The following is a 21,358-nucleotide window of genomic DNA, read 5'->3' as shown; positions in this document are numbered from 1 at the left end:
ATGTCTAAATGTGTCAACTATTTACTTTAACTTAAAGGAACACTCCACTTTTTTTGAAAATAGGCTCATTTTCCAACTCCCCTAGAGTTAAACAGTTGAGTTTTACCGTTTTCGAATCCATTCAGCCGATCTCCGGTTCTGGCGGTACCACTTTTAGCATAGCTTAGCATAGTTCATTGAATCTGATTAGACCGTTAGCATCTCGCTCAAAAATGACCAAAGAGTTTCGATATTTTTCCTATTTAAAACTTGACTCTTCTGTAGTTAAATCGTGTACTAAGACCGACGGAAAATAAAAAGTTGTGATTTTCTAGGCTGATATGGCTAGGAACTATACTCTCACTCAGGCATAATAATCAAGGAACTTTGCTGCCGTTCCATGGCTGCAGCAGTGCAATGATATTACGCAGCGCCTGTGAGCCCCTGCACAAGGAATGTTTGTGAGAGACGCTGCGTAATATCATTGCGCCTGCTGCAGCCATGATACGGCAGCAAAGTTCCCTGATTATTACGCCGGAATGAGAGTATAGTTCCTAGCCATTTCAGCCTAGAAAATCGCAACTTTTCATTTTCCGTCAGTCTTAGTACACGATTTAACTACAGAAGAGTCAAGTTTTAAATAGGAAAAATATCGAAACTCTTTGGTCATTTTTAAGCGCGATGCTAACGGTCTAATCAGATTCAATGAACTATGCTAAGCTATGCTAAAAGTGGTACCGCCAGAACCGGAGATCGGCTGAATGGATTCGAAAACGGTAAAACTCAACTGTTTAACTCTAGGGGAGTTGGAAAATGAGCCTATTTTCAAAAAAAGTGGAGTGTTCCTTTAAAACATAATTTGCATTTATGTGAATACTCACGGACGTTTTGATAGATTTGATTATACTCACATCTCACGTCTTTATTTGATGACACCATGGCAGAGGAGGCACTCATTTTCTTTTTTCCCATGTCAAAACTGGTATCTATCAATTCTGCTGTTTGCCTATTTCTATTATTTCCATTATTGTCGTTATTGCATCACGTCTCAAAAGCGCAAAGACGCGTTCTGTGTGAATGGCCCCTAATGGATCCATGTGTCAGGTCTTAAAAGGGACACCAGCCTAATATACCTGCTGCCAAATTATGAGATAATATTAAAAATATCTATATGGCAGTTTTTCCTCACGGTATGTTTTATTAGTGAGCAAAATTTCCTCCTACAGTAGTTCCCTAAAAACTGTCCGCACTAACCACTTCATTTGGATAGCTGAGGATCAAATATTCTATGAGCTCATACACAAAAACAAGATGATTTAATTTCCAAATTTGATTCACTGAAAATAAATTAAGCATTTATCGCTCTCATTTACACGTTAATTTTAATGTGTGCACAGTTTTAGTGAGAATGTCACAACAGAACCAGGCTTTCTGCATTTCTGACTCATTTTACATTTGATTTGAATTGGAATGACAACAGTAATCATGCATTCCATCATATTTACATCTTAGAAATATGACAAATTTTTATCAGTCAATGTCCTTCCGGTTTTAAAGGAATAGTTCACCTTAAAAAAAAAAAATTACCCTCAGGTTCAAAAACATCACATTCCAAACACATATGGCTTTTAATCCACCATGGTACAAATACGTTTCTGAAAAGTTACATGCCAATAATCTGCACATACATAGTGTCACTGTATGGAAAATAGACCTATCTCTTAAAATCAAAGCCAAAGCCAGAACAACATATAATCATAAGAATAGCCTACATGACGTGTGTACGAAGGCTTCCAAGTCATATGATAGCATTGTGAGGCCTAGGAGGAAATTTAAGTCTTTTTTTTTTTTTACTGAAAATATTCCTCTGTACAGTCAGCAAATCAGTTTGATTCATTTAAAAAAACAACAACAAAAAAACCATTTAGAATATTCTTATAGTACTTTGTTTTTACAGTTTTGCAGACAAGAAATTGGGACTGAATTAAGTTGAACTTGACTTTTTTGTTGTTGTCTAATGCCAATGAATGGTTGTAATTCCAACGATTAGCTTTATCTTTAGCATCTGACATTTTGATTGAGAACTGAAAAACAGATCATCTGAAGATGTTCAAATTTGATTCGTTTTCCAAAACATGACATGTTTCCAGAGAGCAGTTGAGGATGAATATATGCAAAATTATGCAAAAAGTGTATTTGTGTCACTGACATGAAAAAACACCACCACCACAGGGATACCTGATACTTTCCTTAAATTTACACAATGCGGAACAGGAAATCTTACAATAACGTTTTCTTTCCTCATAAAATCAGATTTTTCAATTAATCTTATAGTCTTTTAAAAGAACTCTTAAATTTATTGATGTTACATGCATGTATTTCTATTTTTAGAATGTTCCCAGCGATTGCAACATTTTCCATAGCTCAGTTTCCAAACTATGCTAAATTTCTGGAGGCAGTCAAATGACTTGTTTTGTCTAATAACTGTCATATTACATTTAATGGAAAAACAATTTGCAGTGTTCAGACATTACAGTTGCTCAGCTGCACATCTGAATTTTATTCACCTGAAGAGTTTTGCAGTTGGCATTTTATCTCAGACACAGCCTGAATATCCAGTTTACAAATCATTTTGAAAAGTCAGAGAAAGGCATCTTTCATCATCACATCACTTTCAGAGCAAACAGTAAAGAAATAATTTAAATAGTTTAGATGGAAAGTTGGTGCTCAAGCGCTACCGTTCACACACAACAGATCAACATACAAACACGACATCTGAAATATAAAACAAAACAAAAGCTGAACAAATAAATCAAACATAAGAATGTGTCAATCCGTGACAAACAAGTTTGCTGTTTTGATTCATTGCATCTTCAGGTCATGGTGTTCAGCGCTGTAACAGACTACATGAAGGCTGAATGAACCTGAATATGAACAACTACTGACACGATAGGTCTCATCATTCTTAAGAAATAGGATACATGTTTGTGGAACGCAGATTGTAGTTTAAGTAAGCCACAGGGTTTGCCTTCTGCAAGACTGGTCTTGCACACATTTTTATAAAAAATGAAAGTCGAGTGACGGTTGAAGTACAGGTAAGTATCAAATTCAATGAGATAATGTTTAAGTATTTATCTACGTACTGGGGTAACTGCATCCAAATGTATTAAAATACATCTAAAAGAGGCTCTTTAGCCCTGGTCCGAGAGGTCTGGGGTCATTTTGTCCATACAGTCCCTCAAAAAAAAAGGTCACGTAATACAGTATTTTAGAATGAACTCAACACATTTTCCAGACGCTTTTAACGCTAAAACAAATAAAAACCTAAATCTTTAAAATGGCATGATCTGAAGTCCTACACAAGTAGGTAACATCCTCTCCTCTGCCGTTCTAGGCCCATTCCCAAGTCAATTGAAGAGAGGCTTTCTGTTACAGGAAACACAGCTCTGTAAAAAGCGGAAAGTACAGTCTTTCCTAGATTGAGCCGTTTCATCCGCATGGGTTTTCCTATTGAAATTCAATGGAAATTAGATGTAAATCTTGGAGACGCTAAAAACATGTACAAAAAATACCACAAAAACATTAGGTCATAGCTGAAAGACAAGCAAACATGTCCAACCATGAGAGAGCATAACATAATTACAAGTCTCTCATTATAGGGATGTGCATTTTGCTGGCCCAGGTGTCCATTTTCATCAACTTCCTGCTGACTTCATCCTTCTGAATTTCCCTCATCATTATTGACCTTTCTAAGCCCTTTGTTTCGGTGTCTTTGAATGGCTTTCCAGATACGACACAGCACTCCTCCCCTGAAGTGTGCACAAACACATAAAATTAAAATTAATTCTGCAATAATCTACTGCAAAAAAACAATTGCAAAACTAACTTAACGTACTTGTACCTTCATGTAGATTATAAATGAATTAATGAACGAGCAAGTATTTTTTATTTTGAACTTTATATCAAAGAATCCTGCAAAAAATATAAATATTTCCACAAAAATATTAAGCAGCACAATTTTTTTCAACATGGATAATAATAAGAAATATTTCTTGAGCATCAAATCAGCATATTAGAATGATTTCTGAAGGATCATGTGACACTGAAGACTGGAGGAATGATGCTGAAAATTCAACTTTGCATCACATGAATAAATTACCTTTGACAATATATACAAAATAGAAAGCAACTTTTTTTAAAATTGTAATAATTTTTCACATTACTGTATTTTTTAATCAAATTAAATACAGCCTTGGTGAGCATAAGAGACTTTTAAATATGGCAGTGTATATAAATATTATATACGGTATATATAGAATATTGCATTATTTAACATGCAGCCTTAATGTATGTATATATATATATATATATATATTCAGATAATAATTGGGGTCACTTTATGCAAATGAACAGTGTGCACAATCAATCAATCACTCAATTACACATTTACAGAGTACACCCTCACCTAAGCCTGAGGCAGCGAAGGTCTTCTTTAGTCACATCGCAGAGAATGTCATTGAGTGTGTAATCTTCTACAACAAACTGTCACAGACAGAAACCACAATCACTTGGCATGAATTTGTTCGTTTTTATCATCGGAAACATAAACAGTGAGTCATTTTCATATCGTGGGAAAAACACTATGCACGCAGTGTGATTTAGCATGCTTTCACCTTTTCTACGGTCTCGGAGTCAGCACCCTGCTCTTTCAGCCAATCGGTGAGCTTCTTGTCAGGCTCGGGCTGTGGGGCAATGTGAAATATAGAGGGGGTGGATGGTGTCTCTGGTGAGGACAAAGGAAAGATGAAGAAATATTTAAGCACAGATGCTAAGATCCTTCTGGAAAGCATTTGAAGACTCACAGAGTAGCAAGACAATGTAGAGCATTCAAAATCTGTCACTTGGGGTACAGGGCATGCAGTAGACTTTACAGAGTGCTCGACTCTTGCATTGTCAATACAAGATGCACCGAATATTCGGCCACCGAAAATTTTCGGCCGAAAATTAAATACACTAAAGTGTCTCCTAAGCGAAGTGGTTGAGACTGACCACGGAGTGAAAACAATGAAAAGTACACTCTTAGAGTCGGTCAGCACACGTTTCACTGAGATCTATTCGGATCCTCTGTACTTCATCGCGACTGTACTTGATCCGCGTTATAAAGACCATTACTTTGATGCGGAAATAAAGCAGCGCACACGAGAAATGATCCAGGCTGCGATGGATGCGGAGAACCCGTGTGGAGACAGAGACGGAGCAGCGCCCAGCACAGGAGAAGGAGATCAGAGCGCAGGAAAAAAAAAAACTTGTCTCTCTGCACTAGATGAGGGGCATGCACCCTTGTTGTCTGATATGTTCAGTGAAATCCTGCAAGAAATATTTACTACAATGTTTAACTTGACCCCACTCATGTGTACATTAATAATGTACAGGTTATTATTATGTAATGTACACATGAGTGGGGTCAAGTTAAACATTTTAATAAACTGTGCATTGTTGCAATGTGCTAAATAAATATTTGCATAATGTGTAATTGATTTATTCTTTGAAACTTTAATATTAATTTATGCAATTGCAATGCCTTGATTTTAGTAAAGTTAGTACACAGTCATTAACATAAATGCAGTGGTATTAATAATTGGCATAATTTCATTTTCGGCCTTGGTTTCCTCTTTTTCGGTTTTCGGTTTCGGCCAAGAATTTTCATTTCGGTGCATCCCTAGTTGCGATGTTAGAGTCAAGCACTCTGTAAAATCTACTCTAGCACATCCCAAAGACTTTCAATGAATTTAAAGGGATAGTTCACCCAAAAAGGGAAATTACCCCAGAATTTATTCACCCTCAAGCCATCCTATATGACTTTCTTCTTTCAACTAAACACAATCAGAGTTATATTAAAAATATCCTTGCTCTACCAAGTTTTATAATGGGAGTGATTGGAGAATGAGATTTTGAAGCCCAAAAAAAGTGCATATATTGATCATAAAACATATTCCATGTGGCTCCAGGGGATTAATAAAGGCCTTCTGAAGTGAATCGAACTTATTCACTTCCGTACTATGCTATGTCCTACATTATAACACATAGCATGTTGTCATTGTGTATGATGTGACGGAAGTTAATGCTTTTTAGATGCAAGTCGAATGCGTATGGCTGACGCTCTGGCTATTTTACTTTATAAAGTTGTAAATAAGTATATTTGTCTTACAAAATGCATCGATTTTTTGGACTTCTAAATCTCATCCTCCAATCACTCCCATTATAAAGCTTGGTAGAGCCAGGATATATTTAATTTAACTGTGTTTGGCTTTTTTTTTTTTTTTTTGCTTAGTATTTTTATTGAACATCTTTTCAAACATGAGATACACTTTACAATAATACATTTTCTTTTTATGTTAAACAACCCACCCAGGAACAATCCCCACCTGTTGCACCAATACACATAATAATTTGGAAAAAAACAATCATTAATATGTTTTAGAGAAGAAAGCACAAGTATGTATAGTACATTACTCCTCTGAAATTGAGATTAGAGAGGGATCCACCTTCCGAATTTGGTCCAGAACCGGTTGCCAGATATCAAAAAATGTATAGGCGCAGCCTGTTGTAGCATACCTTATTTTTTTCCATGGTCAGATTGTATAAGCCACATTTTAAAAGTTGGAGGAGACCTGTCTTTCCATTTAAACAGTATCTGCTGTCGAGCTAAAAGAGTAGTAAATGCTATGAGGCTTTTGTTTTGTTTTGTTTTGTTTTGATTTAAGTGATAATGCTGCAGTACAATGCCGAATACAGAGATCATGGCATCAGGCTCTATCTGTCCCCAATGTGTCGGAAATAAATTTAAATATAGACTTCCAAAAGTCTTCAAGTTTTGGACATAACCAAAACATGTGAGACAGAGTGCCTGGTTCGGCTTCACATCTATCACAGTGTGGATCGATGTCTGACTTAATTTTTGCCAACTTTACTTTAGACCAATGCAATCTATGAACAACTTTAAATTGAATCACTCAATGTCTTTGACATATTGAAGATGAATGAACGTTTTTCAATATAAATTCCCATACATCCTCAGAGATTCCTATAGCCAGTTCCTCTTCCCACATTCTTTTCACGTTAGCCAGAGGTCCCAAATTATGAGTATTCATTGCATTATAGATTTTACCAATGGCCCCCTTAGAGTATGGACTCACTTTTAAAACAGTCTCAAGAAGTGTCTCAGGTGGAAATGAGGGAAAGTGACTAACAGATGCTGCAACAAAACTGCGAAGTTGAAGATATTTAAAAAAGTGGGTGTTAGGAATTTGGAATTTAATTTTCACTTGCTGAAAGGTTGCAAAAGTGCCTTCAATATATATCCTTCAGTACCCGGAGGCCATTTACAGACCAGGTACCAAAAGAATCATCTATAACAGAAGGAGTAAACATGTAATTTCTTACTATGGGAGCATAGACTAATACATCATTAAGTGAAAAATGTTTTCTAAACTGTCCCCATATTTTGAAGGAGTGTTTAACTGGATTCATAGAGTATTTATATATTGGATGAGGTGATGGCAATGTTGAGCAGAGTAATGCATGTAGAATAACTGTGTTTGGCTGAAAGAAGAAAGTCATATACACCTAGGATGGCTTGGTAATTTTCATTTTTGGGTGAACTATCCCTTTAAGGTCTGGAATCAGAGGTGCCAATTCATGTGTGAAAATGATTCCCTCACAACAGTTTGGGCCTGATGAATCTTGGCTTTGTTATCCTGGAATTTGGCCATGATATGTCTTGCTAAATGGTTGTTATTAAATGCTAAATGCATTAAATGCTATGCTACACACTCTAACAACTAGGGTTAGAAGAACCGTTGACAAACATATAACATGCTACACTGGTGAACAGCACATTCCAGGCCACAAAAAGTTTGCTACACTTTGATTGGATCTAGGTGGACTAACACAAATAAATTGTCCAACACCATCAGATAAAGATGCTAAGACAACAGCCAGACACCTCTTAGAGGGAAAAAAGAAGACCTCTGGTATAAAGCCCGGGAAGGACACTGATCTATATAAATATTCTCAGTGACAGCTATTTGTATTGCAACATCTTATGCAAATTCAGCCGTTGACGTACAAATGAAAGAATACATGACAGTTCAATCTTTTTCCGCCTTTTTGGACTCCATTTCTTTAGAATATTGCCAAAGTTATTCTGGTGATAGTTTGGACAGTGAGAAATGCGTCAATTGTACTCATAACCACACCTTAAGTGACGTACAGTATAACCCAAAAATCATAATGTCAGCAGCACTACATAGTTGGCATCCCTGGGTGAGTGAAAGTAAAAATCAATACAGTAGCAGTAGCCAGAATGGCGACGCGCTAGGTATTTTTTAACAGAACTTGTATTTGCTTTGTTCTGTAAACTGGTTGTAAACAACTCCAGAGGTCAAAAAAGTGCACGGGAAATCGGATAGTCATGAGTTAACACTTTCTCTATTACCATAGCATACAGACCTACGTATGATTTCAGTGTAAATAAAAGACAGAGAGTGATCGGCACAATGAGCGAGTGTAAATCAATAAGTGTGAGTGATTTGGTTACACAACTAACCTGCAGCAGACTGCTGTCTGATCCTGATAAGCTCGATGTCGTGTACCCGCTGTTGGAGAGTTTGTCTCAGTACCTGCTGATACTCCCTCTCTTTCTGTACCAGTTCTTCAAGCAGCCTGCAGGGGGAGAAATAACATTGAAACACTTTCTCTCAAACTATTCAAGCATTATGAACAAATTACAGTCTTCAAAGATCACATTTCACCTACTAAATCCAACAAGAAATGTATGACAGCACACAGGACTATGGAATCTTGTTTCTGCCATAGATAAAAATAAGTTAATTGTGACTTTTCATCTCACAATTCTGATATTTTTTCCTCAGAACTGTGAGATTTAAACTCACAATTGCGTTATAAAGTCAGAATTCCAGAATATAAACTCACAATTGCATCTTATAAAGTTTTTTGAAACTTTTTAAGCTACTTAAAGGGTTAGTTCACCCAAAAATGAAAATAATGTAATTTATTACTCACCCTCATGCCGTTCTACACACGTAAGACCTTCGTTCATCTTCAGAACACAAATTAAGATATTTTGATGAAATCCAATGGCTCAGTGAGGCCCCTATAGACAGCAATGCCACTGAACTTCTCAAGATCCAGAAAGGTTCGGATCATGTATCAAAATGCCAAACTTCTGAAATCATGTGACTTTGGTGCTCTGAATCACTGATTCAAAACAAAAGATTTGAAGCAGTGTTTTGAAATCGGCCATCACTAGATATAGTTGAAAAGTTATTTTATTTTATTTTTTTTCACAAAAAGTATTCTTGTCACTTTAATAATATTAAGATTGAACCACTGAACTCACAAGAACTGTTTTAAATATGTTTTGAGTACCTTTCTGAATCAGTGACATTGCTGTCTATAGGGGCCTCACTGAGCCATCGGATTTCATCATAAATATCTTAATTTGTGTTTCGAAGATGAACGAAGGCCTTATGGGTGTAGAACGACATAAGGGTGAGTAATAAATGACCTTATTTTCATTTTTGGGTGAACTAACCCATTAAACAATTTAAACTTTTTTTCTCAGAATCCTGTCTTTATATCATGCAATTCTGACTTTATAACTCACAATTCGACTTTCATATTTCATGCAATTCTGACTATATCTCACAATTCTGACTTCATATCTCACGCAATTCTGACTACATAACTCACAATTCTGACTTTATAACTGGCAGTTCTGACTTTATGTCATGCAATTCTGACTTCGTATCTCACACAATTCTGACTTTCTTAGAATCTTCAGAATTGTGACATAAAAAGTCGCAATTACCTTTTTTATTTTTTATTTCATGGCAGAAACAAGCTTCCATACAGAAAAACAAACAAACAAACAAAAAAAATGTGCATAAAACCATCAAGCTCTACACTCTAAAGTAAAACTGGAGGCTCTTATATTGTATAAAATGCAATGAACACAATGATCTGGACTGTTTTTCACAAATATGAAAGGAAAAACAAGCAAATAAAAATTAATTTGTCTATAATAATGGAATTTATTGCAAATATACTCGAAAATATATTTTGGAATATATAAAATACACTACCATTCAAAAAAATTTTTTTAAGAAATTAATACTTTTATTCAGCAAGGATGCATTAGCTTGACCAAAAGTGACAGTAAATATATAATTTTACAAAAGATTTCTATTTCAAATAAATGGTGTTCTTTTGATCTTTCTTATCAAAGAATCCAGATTTCCTTTATTTTAAAAAAAAAAATCTTACTGACCCCAAACTTTTAAATGGCAGTGTATATGTGGTATTAAAATAATGTTCCATAGCCAAGAAGATATATTTATGGAGTATTATATTTTTTTTTATTTTAGTTATATTTTGAGTATTTTTTTCCCCAATCCACTCATATTGGAACAGATGGCAAAAATCTATTTTTACATTTAACTGCTTTCATCAGAATGATATTGAGTGTTTTATAAAGGAACTGTGATGTGTACCTGCTAGTTTCCTGTTTGAGGCGTCCGAGCTGGGCTCCCAGCGGGTGCTGTGGCCGCTGAGTCTCATGGGATATGACTGAACTCAGGGTGCTGACTCCAGACGTGAGGGCTTGATCTTCCTGCGTCGTACGTGCCACTGATCCAAACTCTCCATCATCCTCTTCATCTACTTCATCTGCATCTTTATCTGCACCCTCACTTTCCGATGCAGGCCCGAAATGTGTCTGCAGCTCTACAAGAGAGAAAGACTGTTGAAATAGGTCTTAATCCTTTGGGGCCAGTTGTTCACAAAGTTTAATCTGGATCAGAATGATTTGGGTTTGGAAATCACACATTTGGAAGTCCCATATCCAAGATCAGGTAATCCATCTTACTATTGTGCTGGTTTTTCAAAGCAAATTTGGATTAGATCACCCTGATCCAGATACACACCTTTTCAGATTACCAAATCTGGATTACTATCCCTTATGATTGTGCCAATGTAGTTTACAAACTGATAAAAAAAAAAAAAAAAATTAAATATAAATATTTTTGTTTGATATTAACACCTGTTTGGGGATTATTTTATGGCACCAAAATCTCTTTTTTTACTTTACAGTAGGTTAATGAAAGACTAAATATCGAGGGCTTGGAACCAGAGGGGTGTAAGTGGCATTTGACAAACTTTACAGGAGAGCCAAAACAAAATTTTGACCACACTTCAATCAACTGTATTTATTAACCTTCAACCACAACATTGCAACCACATACATACTTATACGAGTAAGTTCTTAAGTGAACATATTATGGCATATTAACACAATGAACATATTATAAAACCTTAAAAAATCTTGAAAATATGGCAAGAACATCAAATACGCCTTTTTGGCACCAAACATTTCCAATTCTTCTAAAGAAAAAAAGGGCGTATCTGCTGATCAATGCAGAAATTATTGGTAAAAACATTGGTTAAAAACACTCTAACTTCATAACTTTTCATTTTATTTAAAATACTGTATACATAGTCATTTAATTTCATCATTTCAAACTGTTTAACATTTCATTTCTAACGTTTAATTTCAGTTCTCATTTATGAGTTCACATTCATGTCAAACAGTTTAACATTTAATTTCAAACAGTTTTATTTCTCCTGTTTATTACAGATTTCACTTTTAGTTCACTTTAGTTGAACTAAAAAGTTAACTCACTGCCCACTGTCAGAGTGTTATAGAACGTCTAGGTTACTAGTTCCCAGAAGGAGGGAACGGAGACGTTACATCAATACTGACGTAATGGGGTCTCGCTAGGGACCTCCAGGGATACAAAACAAGCCAATGGGAATTGGCTTGTGAGATTTATATGCCGGGCCCCTCCCCCGACATCCGGGTATAAATAGGGCCGGCATACTCACCTTCATTCATAGTTTTGCTGAGGAGCCGAGATAGATATCTGGCCGCTCAGCGGTGACTCAAAGCTATGGCAGGGGAACATAACGTCTCCGTTCCCTCCTTCTGGGAATGGGGGTTACACTAGTAACCTAGACGTTCCCATTCAGTCAGTCACGTTCGACGTTACGTCGATTCTGACGTAATGGGTTCCTGTGGAAAGCGCCATAGCAACTGAACCACATTACGAGTGTTAGGGAGGCAGATGCTGCCTCCTCCGGGGGCAGTGCTTGCAGGTTCACCACCTGGTCCCGGAAGGGAGTGGTGGGAACCTTGGGCACGTATCCAGGCCGGGGTCTCAAGATCACGTGAGAGTAGTCCGGCCCGAATTCCAGGCACGAATCGTTGACCGAAAATGCTTGCCGGTCCCCAACCTTCTTGAAGGAGGCGAGCGCGGTCAGGAGCACTGTCTTGAGAGACAGATGTTTCAGCTCGGCTGACTCAAGGGGCTCGGAGGGAGCTCTCCGGAGGCCCGAGAGGGCAACAGAGAGGTCCCAGGAGGGGATGAGGCGGGGCCTAGGGGGATTTAACCTCCTGGCGCCTCTGAGGAACCTGATGACCAGGTCGTGCTTTCCTAGAGACTTGCCATCAAGCACATCGTGATGCGCTGCGATGGCGGCCACATAAACCTTCAGGGTGGAAGGGGACAGCCTCCGTTCCAAACCCTCTTGAAGGAAGGAAAGCACAACACTGACCGGGCATTTCCGGGGGTCCTCCCGGCGGGAGGAACACACTCAACGAACAGACTCCACTTCATGGCATAGGCGCGCCTCGTAGAGGGGGCTCTAGCCGAAGTGATGGTGTCAACTACCGCGGACGGTAGGCCACTCAAGTCTGCCGCGTCCCGTCCAGGAACCACACGTGGAGGTTCCACAGATCGGGACGCGGGTGCCCTATGGTGCCCTGCCCCTGAGAAAGGAGGTCCTTCCTCAGGGGGATGCGCCAGGGATGGGCTGTTGCGAGGAGCATGAGTTCCGGGAACCAGGTCCGGCTGGGCCAGTATGGGGGAAACGCATATTTGCATAGGCCCCAGGGCCAGCTGTGTGCCAGTGCATCCGTGCCGAGGGTCCCCTCGGTCAGCGAATAAAACAACTGGCAATGGGCGGATTCCCGAGAAGCGAACAGGTCCACCTGTGCTTCCCCGAACGTGAGCGGCACGATGCAAGGTGTCAAAAGACAATAGTGCCCATTATAATCAGCAATCGTTATTGCAGTGCATTATGGGATTGAATAACATCCACTATGGTTTCAGACACCACTACAAATGACTGTCCCCTCCAATAGTGCTGTCCTTATTTGGAGGGCGATTTCGGACACTGCCAACGTGTTTTTGCAGCGTTGGGCAATGTAGCCAATCACAGACATGTTAGTTGATCTTTTGAACGCATTGGCCAATCGGGTATTTTTTTGTCGGAATCCATTTACCTTATTTATATATAGGCCTACTGAGCCTGGGCCTGCAACAGATTCTTGGGCCTGCAACAGATTCTTGATAACAGATAACATACATCTGTCCCTTTATAATTTACATACAGTATGTGTTAATATCATCCACTTATGCCCTTCTGGCTCTGAAAAATACTGTAGGCTCTTGTATTGTTCAGAGCTAGAAGGGCGTAAGTGGACTTGCGCCCTTCTGGCTCCAAACAATGCTCAAACTTTTGTGTTAGGTCTTTGTTGATTTGTTGCTTTATTCAATACAGGTTGATTTCTGATGCGTCTTTTTGGCAAAACTAGATAGAGCTCATCAAGACCTTTAATTTGATATATAGAACTCATTTTCGCCCAAAATGCCACTTACGCCCCTCTGGTTCCAAGCCCTCGATATGTAGCCTAATGTCTACTTCAAATGTATTACTTTAACAGTTAAACTAATCAAGAGCAAAATAAAAAAAATAAAAAAAAATGTGTGTGAGTATGTATATTACATGATACAAAAGTTGTATTTTAGACCAATTTTAAAGTTATTAAATTTTTGTTCCTGAAGTCCACCTTTCTCATGAGATCAGTATAATCCAGATCAAAGGTATCCCAATCTTACTAAAAAGTTTTGAACAACACAAACTGATTTCATCCAGATCAAAACCAAGATTGGATTTTGTGATCGTATCTGATTTCAGAATCCTTTTTTTCCTTGAACAACCCATTTTTAAGATTTGATCCGATCCCATAGTCGAAATGATATTACTTTTGAACAACTGGCCCCTGGTTTCTGTTTTTCCTTCTTTGTCTCTTAATCACACACCTGGAATTAAAATGGTAACAGCTGCCTGCACAGCCCGTCTGATGATGTTGTCCATGGCAAACATCCAGTGGGGTTTAATGTGGTGGTTCCTCAAAACTTTATTCACCTGAGAGGAATACACAATGAGGAAAGATGGATATTAATGTCATCCTACTCAAAGCAAACACAGGGGGGAGACACTGAGGCTACACAAACATGAGGCATGAAAAAGATTGACACTCTTATCTACCCTTTGAAGCAAAATATGATCCAAGATGTAAAATGAGAATGTAGAGAAACTACTGTGGAGAAAACAAGAATGTCTTTGGTCCCCCAAAAAGGTGGATTAAAATCATATGTCATTTATGGAACAGGACATAACTAGACATTCTTGCTTTATAGAAGCTTTCCCCAAGATTTGACAATAAAATAAACTAAAAGACACAATATAATATAATAAACAAAGTAAAATACAACAGGTATATCTTAATAATGGGTAATTACACATATGGGTGTAAAAAAAAAAAACTGAAGACACCTCAGTAAAATGAAATAAATTTGAATAAAATCAACTAAACAAAAATATTGAGCTTAAAAAAATATTATAAAAGTTATTCAAATTATTTAAATAATAATAATAATAATAATTCACTAAAATTAAAAATAATTAATTTTAAAAGGTTTTGGGTTGGTCAGATTTTTTAATGTTTTCAAAATCTCTTGCTTACCAAGGCTGCATTTACTACAGTAAAATGTTGTATAATATTGTGAAATATTATTACAATTTTAAATGAATGTTTTGTATATTAATATATTTTAAAATATTATTTATTTCTGTGATGGCAAAGCTGAATTTCAACATCATTACTCCAGTCTTCAGTGTCACATGATCCTTCAGAAATCATTCTAATATGCTGATTTGGTGCTCAAGAAACATTTCTGATTATTATCAATGTTAAAAACTTTTGCTGCTTAATATTTTTGTGGAAACTTTGATGAATAGAGAGTTCAAACATCGAACATTTTAACATTACTAATGTCTTTACTGTCACTTGATCAATTTAGTGTGCCCTTCTGAAATAAAGGTATTAATTTCTTTCACAATAACATCTTACTCAATCCAAACTTTGAACAGTAGTGAATATCTGTCTTAAAGTTTTTTCTTCAATAATTTGCTTTAAATTCAGCTAAATCCTTTTTTTTTTTTTTTTTTTAAATAAAAAATTCATAGTACAAAGCCTAATATAGTACAAAGCCTAATACTGTTCTATACTAAGTAAGATTACAGTAAAATAAAATACTGAGCAAATACTCTGCTAAATACTGAGCAAAGTTAGAAAGTAGCAGTGAATCACAACATACTTGATGTTTGATGTATTTTGATGCTATTATGGAACACTGAAATTTCACCATTGGTGAAACAAAACAAGAGCATCAAAATATTGCTTGAGTATTAAATAGGATTTTACCAATTATGTATCATCCCTAGGAAGGACACTGAGATTGTATATATACTCTAGCAGCATTACAAAATGATACTATTAATACTGCAGTCACTCACAGAATCCTGGAATCCAAACAGAACAAGTTGGATCTGGTTGATTGACGTGCTGTCGAAGTCCAGGTCCAATTTGAGTTTGGATATGGTGGTTGCCATGACACGTCGCTCAGGGCAACGTATAAAGTCCCGTAAGATGCAGATGATCTGTTTGATGTGGTCCACTGACAACTTCAGCTCTTCCTGACCCTAAATGACAAGGACACAATAATCACTGCATGATTCACACTAACACACACACAGACACAAATACACGGATACACACCTGAATGTGGTTCTCCATGAGGTTGGATGTCACTTTATCCTGGTCCTCATTGAGGACCTTGTAGAGTATGGCGCGTCTTTCACTGTCTTTCTTCAGCAGGAAGAGGCCGGAGTCGCTGTTCTCAGAGGAGGCTGGAGAGCTGCGGTCTTCTGCTGTCGGACTCTCATCTGGAACACTGAATTACACACATTTAACACTGATTCAGTGACAACATATGGATCCAGGTAGTCTTCTATTTCAAAATATTTTAAACATTATATAAAAATATTTGTATTATTTTAATTATATAAAAATATCCATTAGGGCGGATCTAAATAGATCTTCCTCATGCTCTAGGGATAACTGTGCTCAATTCTGTTGTCCGTCAGGCACGTCCTGATTTTGCTGAGTTAGATACATTCCTGGGTCAACATATCTTGTTGAACCTGGAACAACATTCCAGTCTGAAAATTTTGTCTTTCCTAACCCTAAACCTAACTCTACCCTTAAGTTATCCCAAAAATCACAGAGAAATGATAGATGAATAACACTGATGTAGAAGCACCAATTCATGATTTTAAGCCTAAACCTGACATAATCTGTAAACGTGTCCCTCAAATCTGATTGGTTGATTTGAATGTTGTTCCAGGATCAACAAAAATGTTGACCCAGGAACATGCTGAACTCAGCAATATCAGGTTATGCGTCCGTCAGAGCAGATCTAAACGGATCTATCCATCAGGGCAGATCTAAATAGATCTTACTCATGCTGGATGGATAACTGTACTCAACTTTGCTGTCCGTCAGAGCGGATCTAAACGGATCTATCCATCAGGGCGGATCTAAGTGAATCTTCCTCATGCTTGAGGGATAACTGTACTCAACTCGGTTGTCCGTCAGAGCGGATCTAAACGGATCTATCCATCAGGGTGGATCTAAATAGATCTTCCTCATACTGGAGGGATAACTGTACTCAACTCGGTTGTCCGTCAGAGCGGATCTAAACGGATCTATCCATCAGGGTGGATCTAAATAGATCTTCCTCATACTGGAGGGATAACTGTACTCAACTCGGTTGTCCGTCAGAGCGGATCTAAATGGATCTTCCTCATGCTGTAGGGATAACTCAACTTCGTGGTCCGTCAAAGCAGATCTTAACGGATCTATCCATCAGAGAGGATAGATATTTTTCTTACAAAAACACATTGCTTCACTTCAGAAGGCTTTTATTAACCTCCTAGAGCCATATGGATTACTTTTATGATGGATGGATGTGCTTTTTTAGGCTTCAAAATCTAGGGTAAGCCAGGATATTTTTTTAATAAAACTACAATTGTGTGTGGTTGAAAGAAGATAGTCATATACACCTAGGATGGATTGAGGGTGAGTAAATTATGGGGTAATTTTCATTTTTGGGTGAACTATCCCTTTAAGGCAGGGCTATCAATAAATTAAAATAATTTAATCTCATGATTTTTACCATTAAAAAATGAATCTCAAATCTTGGATTTTAAAATGTTTTATAAATGTTATCAAAAATAAAATAAATAAATAAATAAATAGATAAATAAATATTTAAATGTAATTAATTAAATTAAGGACAGAAAACATTTATTTCCTTTTTATAAACAGTGTTTTGCTCATAGGTGATCTCTCATACTTTTTGAGCTTTAAAATGAATTAACTGTGAATTTAATGGTGTAAAACAGTTAATTTATCTGAAAAGTAAATGTTATCTTTTCATGTCATCTGAAGTGGTGATTAACAACGTGTTCTTGTTAGAGAAAAGAGGAAATGTGGTTAATGTGTGATAGTACTGTGATTTATTGTGTGAGTTGAAACCGAGGTGAAGTAGTAGTCAGTAAAGTGTTCATGGGATTATTTTATGAGCAACCAGAGAGCACCTGTTGTAAAAGGCATTATCTCATTAGACAAACATACATACACCTGCCCAGAAACCGCAGCCCAGCACACCTGTCTCCTCATTCCTCCGTGTTAATTAAACAGTGTTTCCAAGGAGTCGACTATCTGTCAGGACAGGCCTCAGCGCTTCATGCACAGGAAGTTGATTTACTGTTGGGCTGAGAGCTGAAGCGGTCGCGGATACTCAAGCTCCGTAAACACAGTCACGTCATTAACATTCCAGACGCTAATCCAGCGCTCACATAATCTCATACATATACACACTTGAGCAACTACAGCTATTGCTGATCAATGCATGACCTAAACTCGTCTAGACCGGTTTTCGGACCCTTATTAGCTCTACATTCACCTCAGCGCTCTGGCGAGGAATATTCTGAGCTCACCTGAGGAAGTTTGAGCTGGGCGGTTTGATGAGGTTCTCGGAGCTAGAGCGTTTTTTCTTCTCGAAAAACACATCTTGTTTGGAGTCGCAGTCTGGAGACACAGAGCCAGGTTCACTGCTGCTGCTCCCTGTGGCCTCCGTCTGCAGCTGTACTGGTAACGAAACACTGCGGATGTAGTCTAAACGGAGTAAAACACAAACACACATGGTTACACATGTATATAAAAACACACACATATATGAACTAATTCAGTCAGACCAGAGTTTATCACCACTGATTTTTTTCCCCCACCCTAAAGTTTAAACCTTTTCATAAATATGAAAAATAAATAATTAAGTCGTGTTATATTTTTAATAAATTTTAAAACTAAAATTTATTAAAAATATAACACTGTCAACGGCTGTCAATTTAACATGTTTATTATACTGTTATTAATTTTAAAACAATAACGCAAAAATTAACAAATAATCATGCCTCCTAAAGGCCAATAATAGAATATAAATACCTAATGAACATAATTTATTCATGTCTAAAGTCACGTTTTGTAATGCCTGTTCAATAATTAACACATTTCCAAATTTTTTCATTAGGGTTTTTAAATCAGCAAATATGTGAGATTAACTGCAATTAGCTGGATTAAAAAAAAACGTTATCAAAAATAATTAAATACTGTAACATAATGTAATGCCCACTGTTAGTTAACCCATTTGCTAACATTAACTAAAGGGACCTTATTGTAAAGTGTTACTCACAATATTACAATAATACTCAAAACTTTTCAAAAAAGCGTTAGCACTTTGTTTTACAGTCCTGTTCCTCATGTACATACTATATACTTGCTATAGTAATTGCAATAACTGGGTAATAATAACTAGGTACTGAACCTAAACCTAACCTTAACCCATGCAGTTACCTTATATTACCCAGTACTTTCATAGGTAAGTACACTGTAAGTACACACACTGTAAAATAAAGTGCAACCCAAAAAGCTTCAATATTAAGTTAAAACCTTGGAACCAAATCAACATTAAACCACTGAGAACAGAAAGCAAAAGAAAAAATGAAGAGAATGAGGAAAAAGATATGTCACAAAGAACCAGAGCACACAAAGAGCATGCACTCAATACAATCACGAGAAACCATCTAAACATAAATGATTATGATTTCATGGTCCTAAGGAACCCACAAGGACACATAGATGGAGACACAAACCTTGCCACACTGTTACACAGAGAATCCAAGCAGCCGATTGGATGGCATGAAGGAAGAAGCAAATATTGAGTTGTTATCATCTGCATGATCCAGATGCAAAGGCTGTTCCAAAATATACCTCCTCCTAAGAGGAAACTTTTTTTGACCAAATTTTAAAGGTAACAGTGCATGTATTTGTCAAAGAAATAGCATTTTCTAGAAAGAAAAAAAAAAATAACCTGAAAAATCAATTCAAGATAAATGCACAAAGTTCATGGTAAATGTGTGGGGCAATAAGATATTTTATTTTTTTATTTTAAGAAATTACTTTTATTCAGCAGGGATGCTTTAAATTGATCACAAGTGACAGTAAAGACATTTATAATGTTACAAAAGATTCCTATTTCAAATAAACACTGTTCTCTTGAACTTTCTATTCATTAAAGTGTCATGAAACCTGAAAAAAAAAAAAAAAAAAGTATCATGGTTTACAGATAAATATTAAGCAGCTGTTTTTAAATATTGATAATAATAATAATAATAATAATAATAATAATAGTAATGTTTGTTTATTACTGAAAAAAAAAATCAGCATAGAGTGATCTCTGAAGGATCATGTGACACTGAAGACTAAAGTAATGATGCTGAAAATTCAGTTTTGAGGTCAGTAATAAATTACATTTTAAAATATATACAAATAGAAAACTGATTTTTTAAAATTGTAATAAGTTTTCACATTATTACTGTTTTTACTGTATTTTTGATCAAATAAATTCAGCCATGGTGAGACATTTTTACTGACCCCAAACTTTTGAACCGTAATATACACAAAATTATATTTAATTAAATACCTAGAAGTATTAACAAAAATTAGTACCAAATAGTACCAAATATAAAACAGCCACCAAATATTTATGTAGATTATATTTTTATGCTTACTAGAGTATCAAGCCATTAGCTTAGCAACATGCTAACATCATACTATTAAAATCAACCAAGGCTTCTGTGCAAAAAGGTATTTGTTATTCACTACATGAGCTTAAATGGCAGACAGCAGTAGGCAGCTCACTAGTATTTGGATCAGAGCTCATCACTTACTAACATTGTTGTCTTCTGTCAATGACAAAAAGAAATATGAGCAGTTTGTAAGAAAGCAGTGTGCATGGTTGTGTGAAACACCACACCCTGAGAATGCTTTTCATGGACTGTGGGGTAGCTGACATGTGCGGCAGGATGGAAACAATTTGTGAAGGTAATGTGAGGCCGTACTGTTTGTTTTCCTCTGTCCCCTCCCCTTTTCCAGGTCCTGTTCTACCCATCTCTTGTGTAAGTTCAATCTGGACTGCAATCGGCCGGCTGAGAGCAGTTCGGACCTGTTGCGAGTATCCCAGACAGCGGCGAGAAGCAGGAATGCTGGGCTATGGAGGGGGTTTGGCAGCTCTGTGTGTTTGCCTGCGAGAAATGTTCTATGTGCGCTCTCTCACAGACCCAAAATGCCTCACACACCATGGATATGACCAGAAGGGTCAACCCAGGTCGCATTATTATCACAGCTGTGGAAAGCATGTTAGACGTTACCTGAGGGTTTGAAAGCGATCTTGTTCTTTTTGCCTTTGATGTTTTGACGCAGGAACAGATCCTTGAGCAGGTCCCCGGCCGTCGCTCGTTTATTTGGGTCAGGCTCAAAGCAGGAAAGGATGAAGGATTTGGCCTCTGACGAAAGAGACTCTGGGATCTCCGGATGGATCTTAAACATGCCCACCTGGTACAAAGAAGACAGAGATGAATGGTGGAGATGCTCTTAGATTTATAGCCTATTGAAAAATATGAACAATATACAATATTACAATATATAAAA

The 21,358-nt window shown here is 36.9% G+C and overlaps 1 protein-coding gene across 9 annotated transcripts in view; it reads right to left on the bottom strand.

The window, feature by feature from the left end:
- Positions 1 to 1,324: 1,324 nt before the first annotated feature.
- map3k15 (mitogen-activated protein kinase kinase kinase 15) overlaps positions 1,325 to 21,358 on the bottom strand; it is a 42,847-nt gene continuing 22,813 nt past the window's right edge. For 7 of the 9 annotated variants that reach the window (XM_067377711.1, XM_067377712.1, XM_067377715.1 and 4 more), the window contains 11 exons: positions 21,079 to 21,262; positions 20,599 to 20,613; positions 18,310 to 18,487; positions 16,025 to 16,199; positions 15,763 to 15,948; positions 14,223 to 14,328; positions 10,554 to 10,785; positions 8,588 to 8,703; positions 4,653 to 4,762; positions 4,445 to 4,521; positions 1,325 to 3,788 (listed from right to left, as the gene is read on the bottom strand). In XM_067377711.1, coding sequence (XP_067233812.1) covers positions 3,692 to 3,788; positions 4,445 to 4,521; positions 4,653 to 4,762; positions 8,588 to 8,703; positions 10,554 to 10,785; positions 14,223 to 14,328; positions 15,763 to 15,948; positions 16,025 to 16,199; positions 18,310 to 18,487; positions 20,599 to 20,613; positions 21,079 to 21,262 — 1,476 coding nt within the window. In that variant the 3' untranslated portion in view covers positions 1,325 to 3,691. The remainder of the gene's footprint in view (positions 3,789 to 4,444; positions 4,522 to 4,652; positions 4,763 to 8,587; positions 8,704 to 10,553; positions 10,786 to 14,222; positions 14,329 to 15,762; positions 15,949 to 16,024; positions 16,200 to 18,309; positions 18,488 to 20,598; positions 20,614 to 21,078; positions 21,263 to 21,358) is intronic. The other 2 variants (XM_067377713.1, XM_067377716.1) reach the window with 1 other exon arrangement.

This window comes from Chanodichthys erythropterus, chromosome 23, assembly GCF_024489055.1.
Source record: "Chanodichthys erythropterus isolate Z2021 chromosome 23, ASM2448905v1, whole genome shotgun sequence".
Taxonomy (NCBI): Eukaryota; Metazoa; Chordata; class Actinopteri; order Cypriniformes; family Xenocyprididae; genus Chanodichthys; species Chanodichthys erythropterus.
Note: the sequence above shows the minus strand (reverse complement) of the source record. Positions and strands in the feature narration are given on the sequence as shown.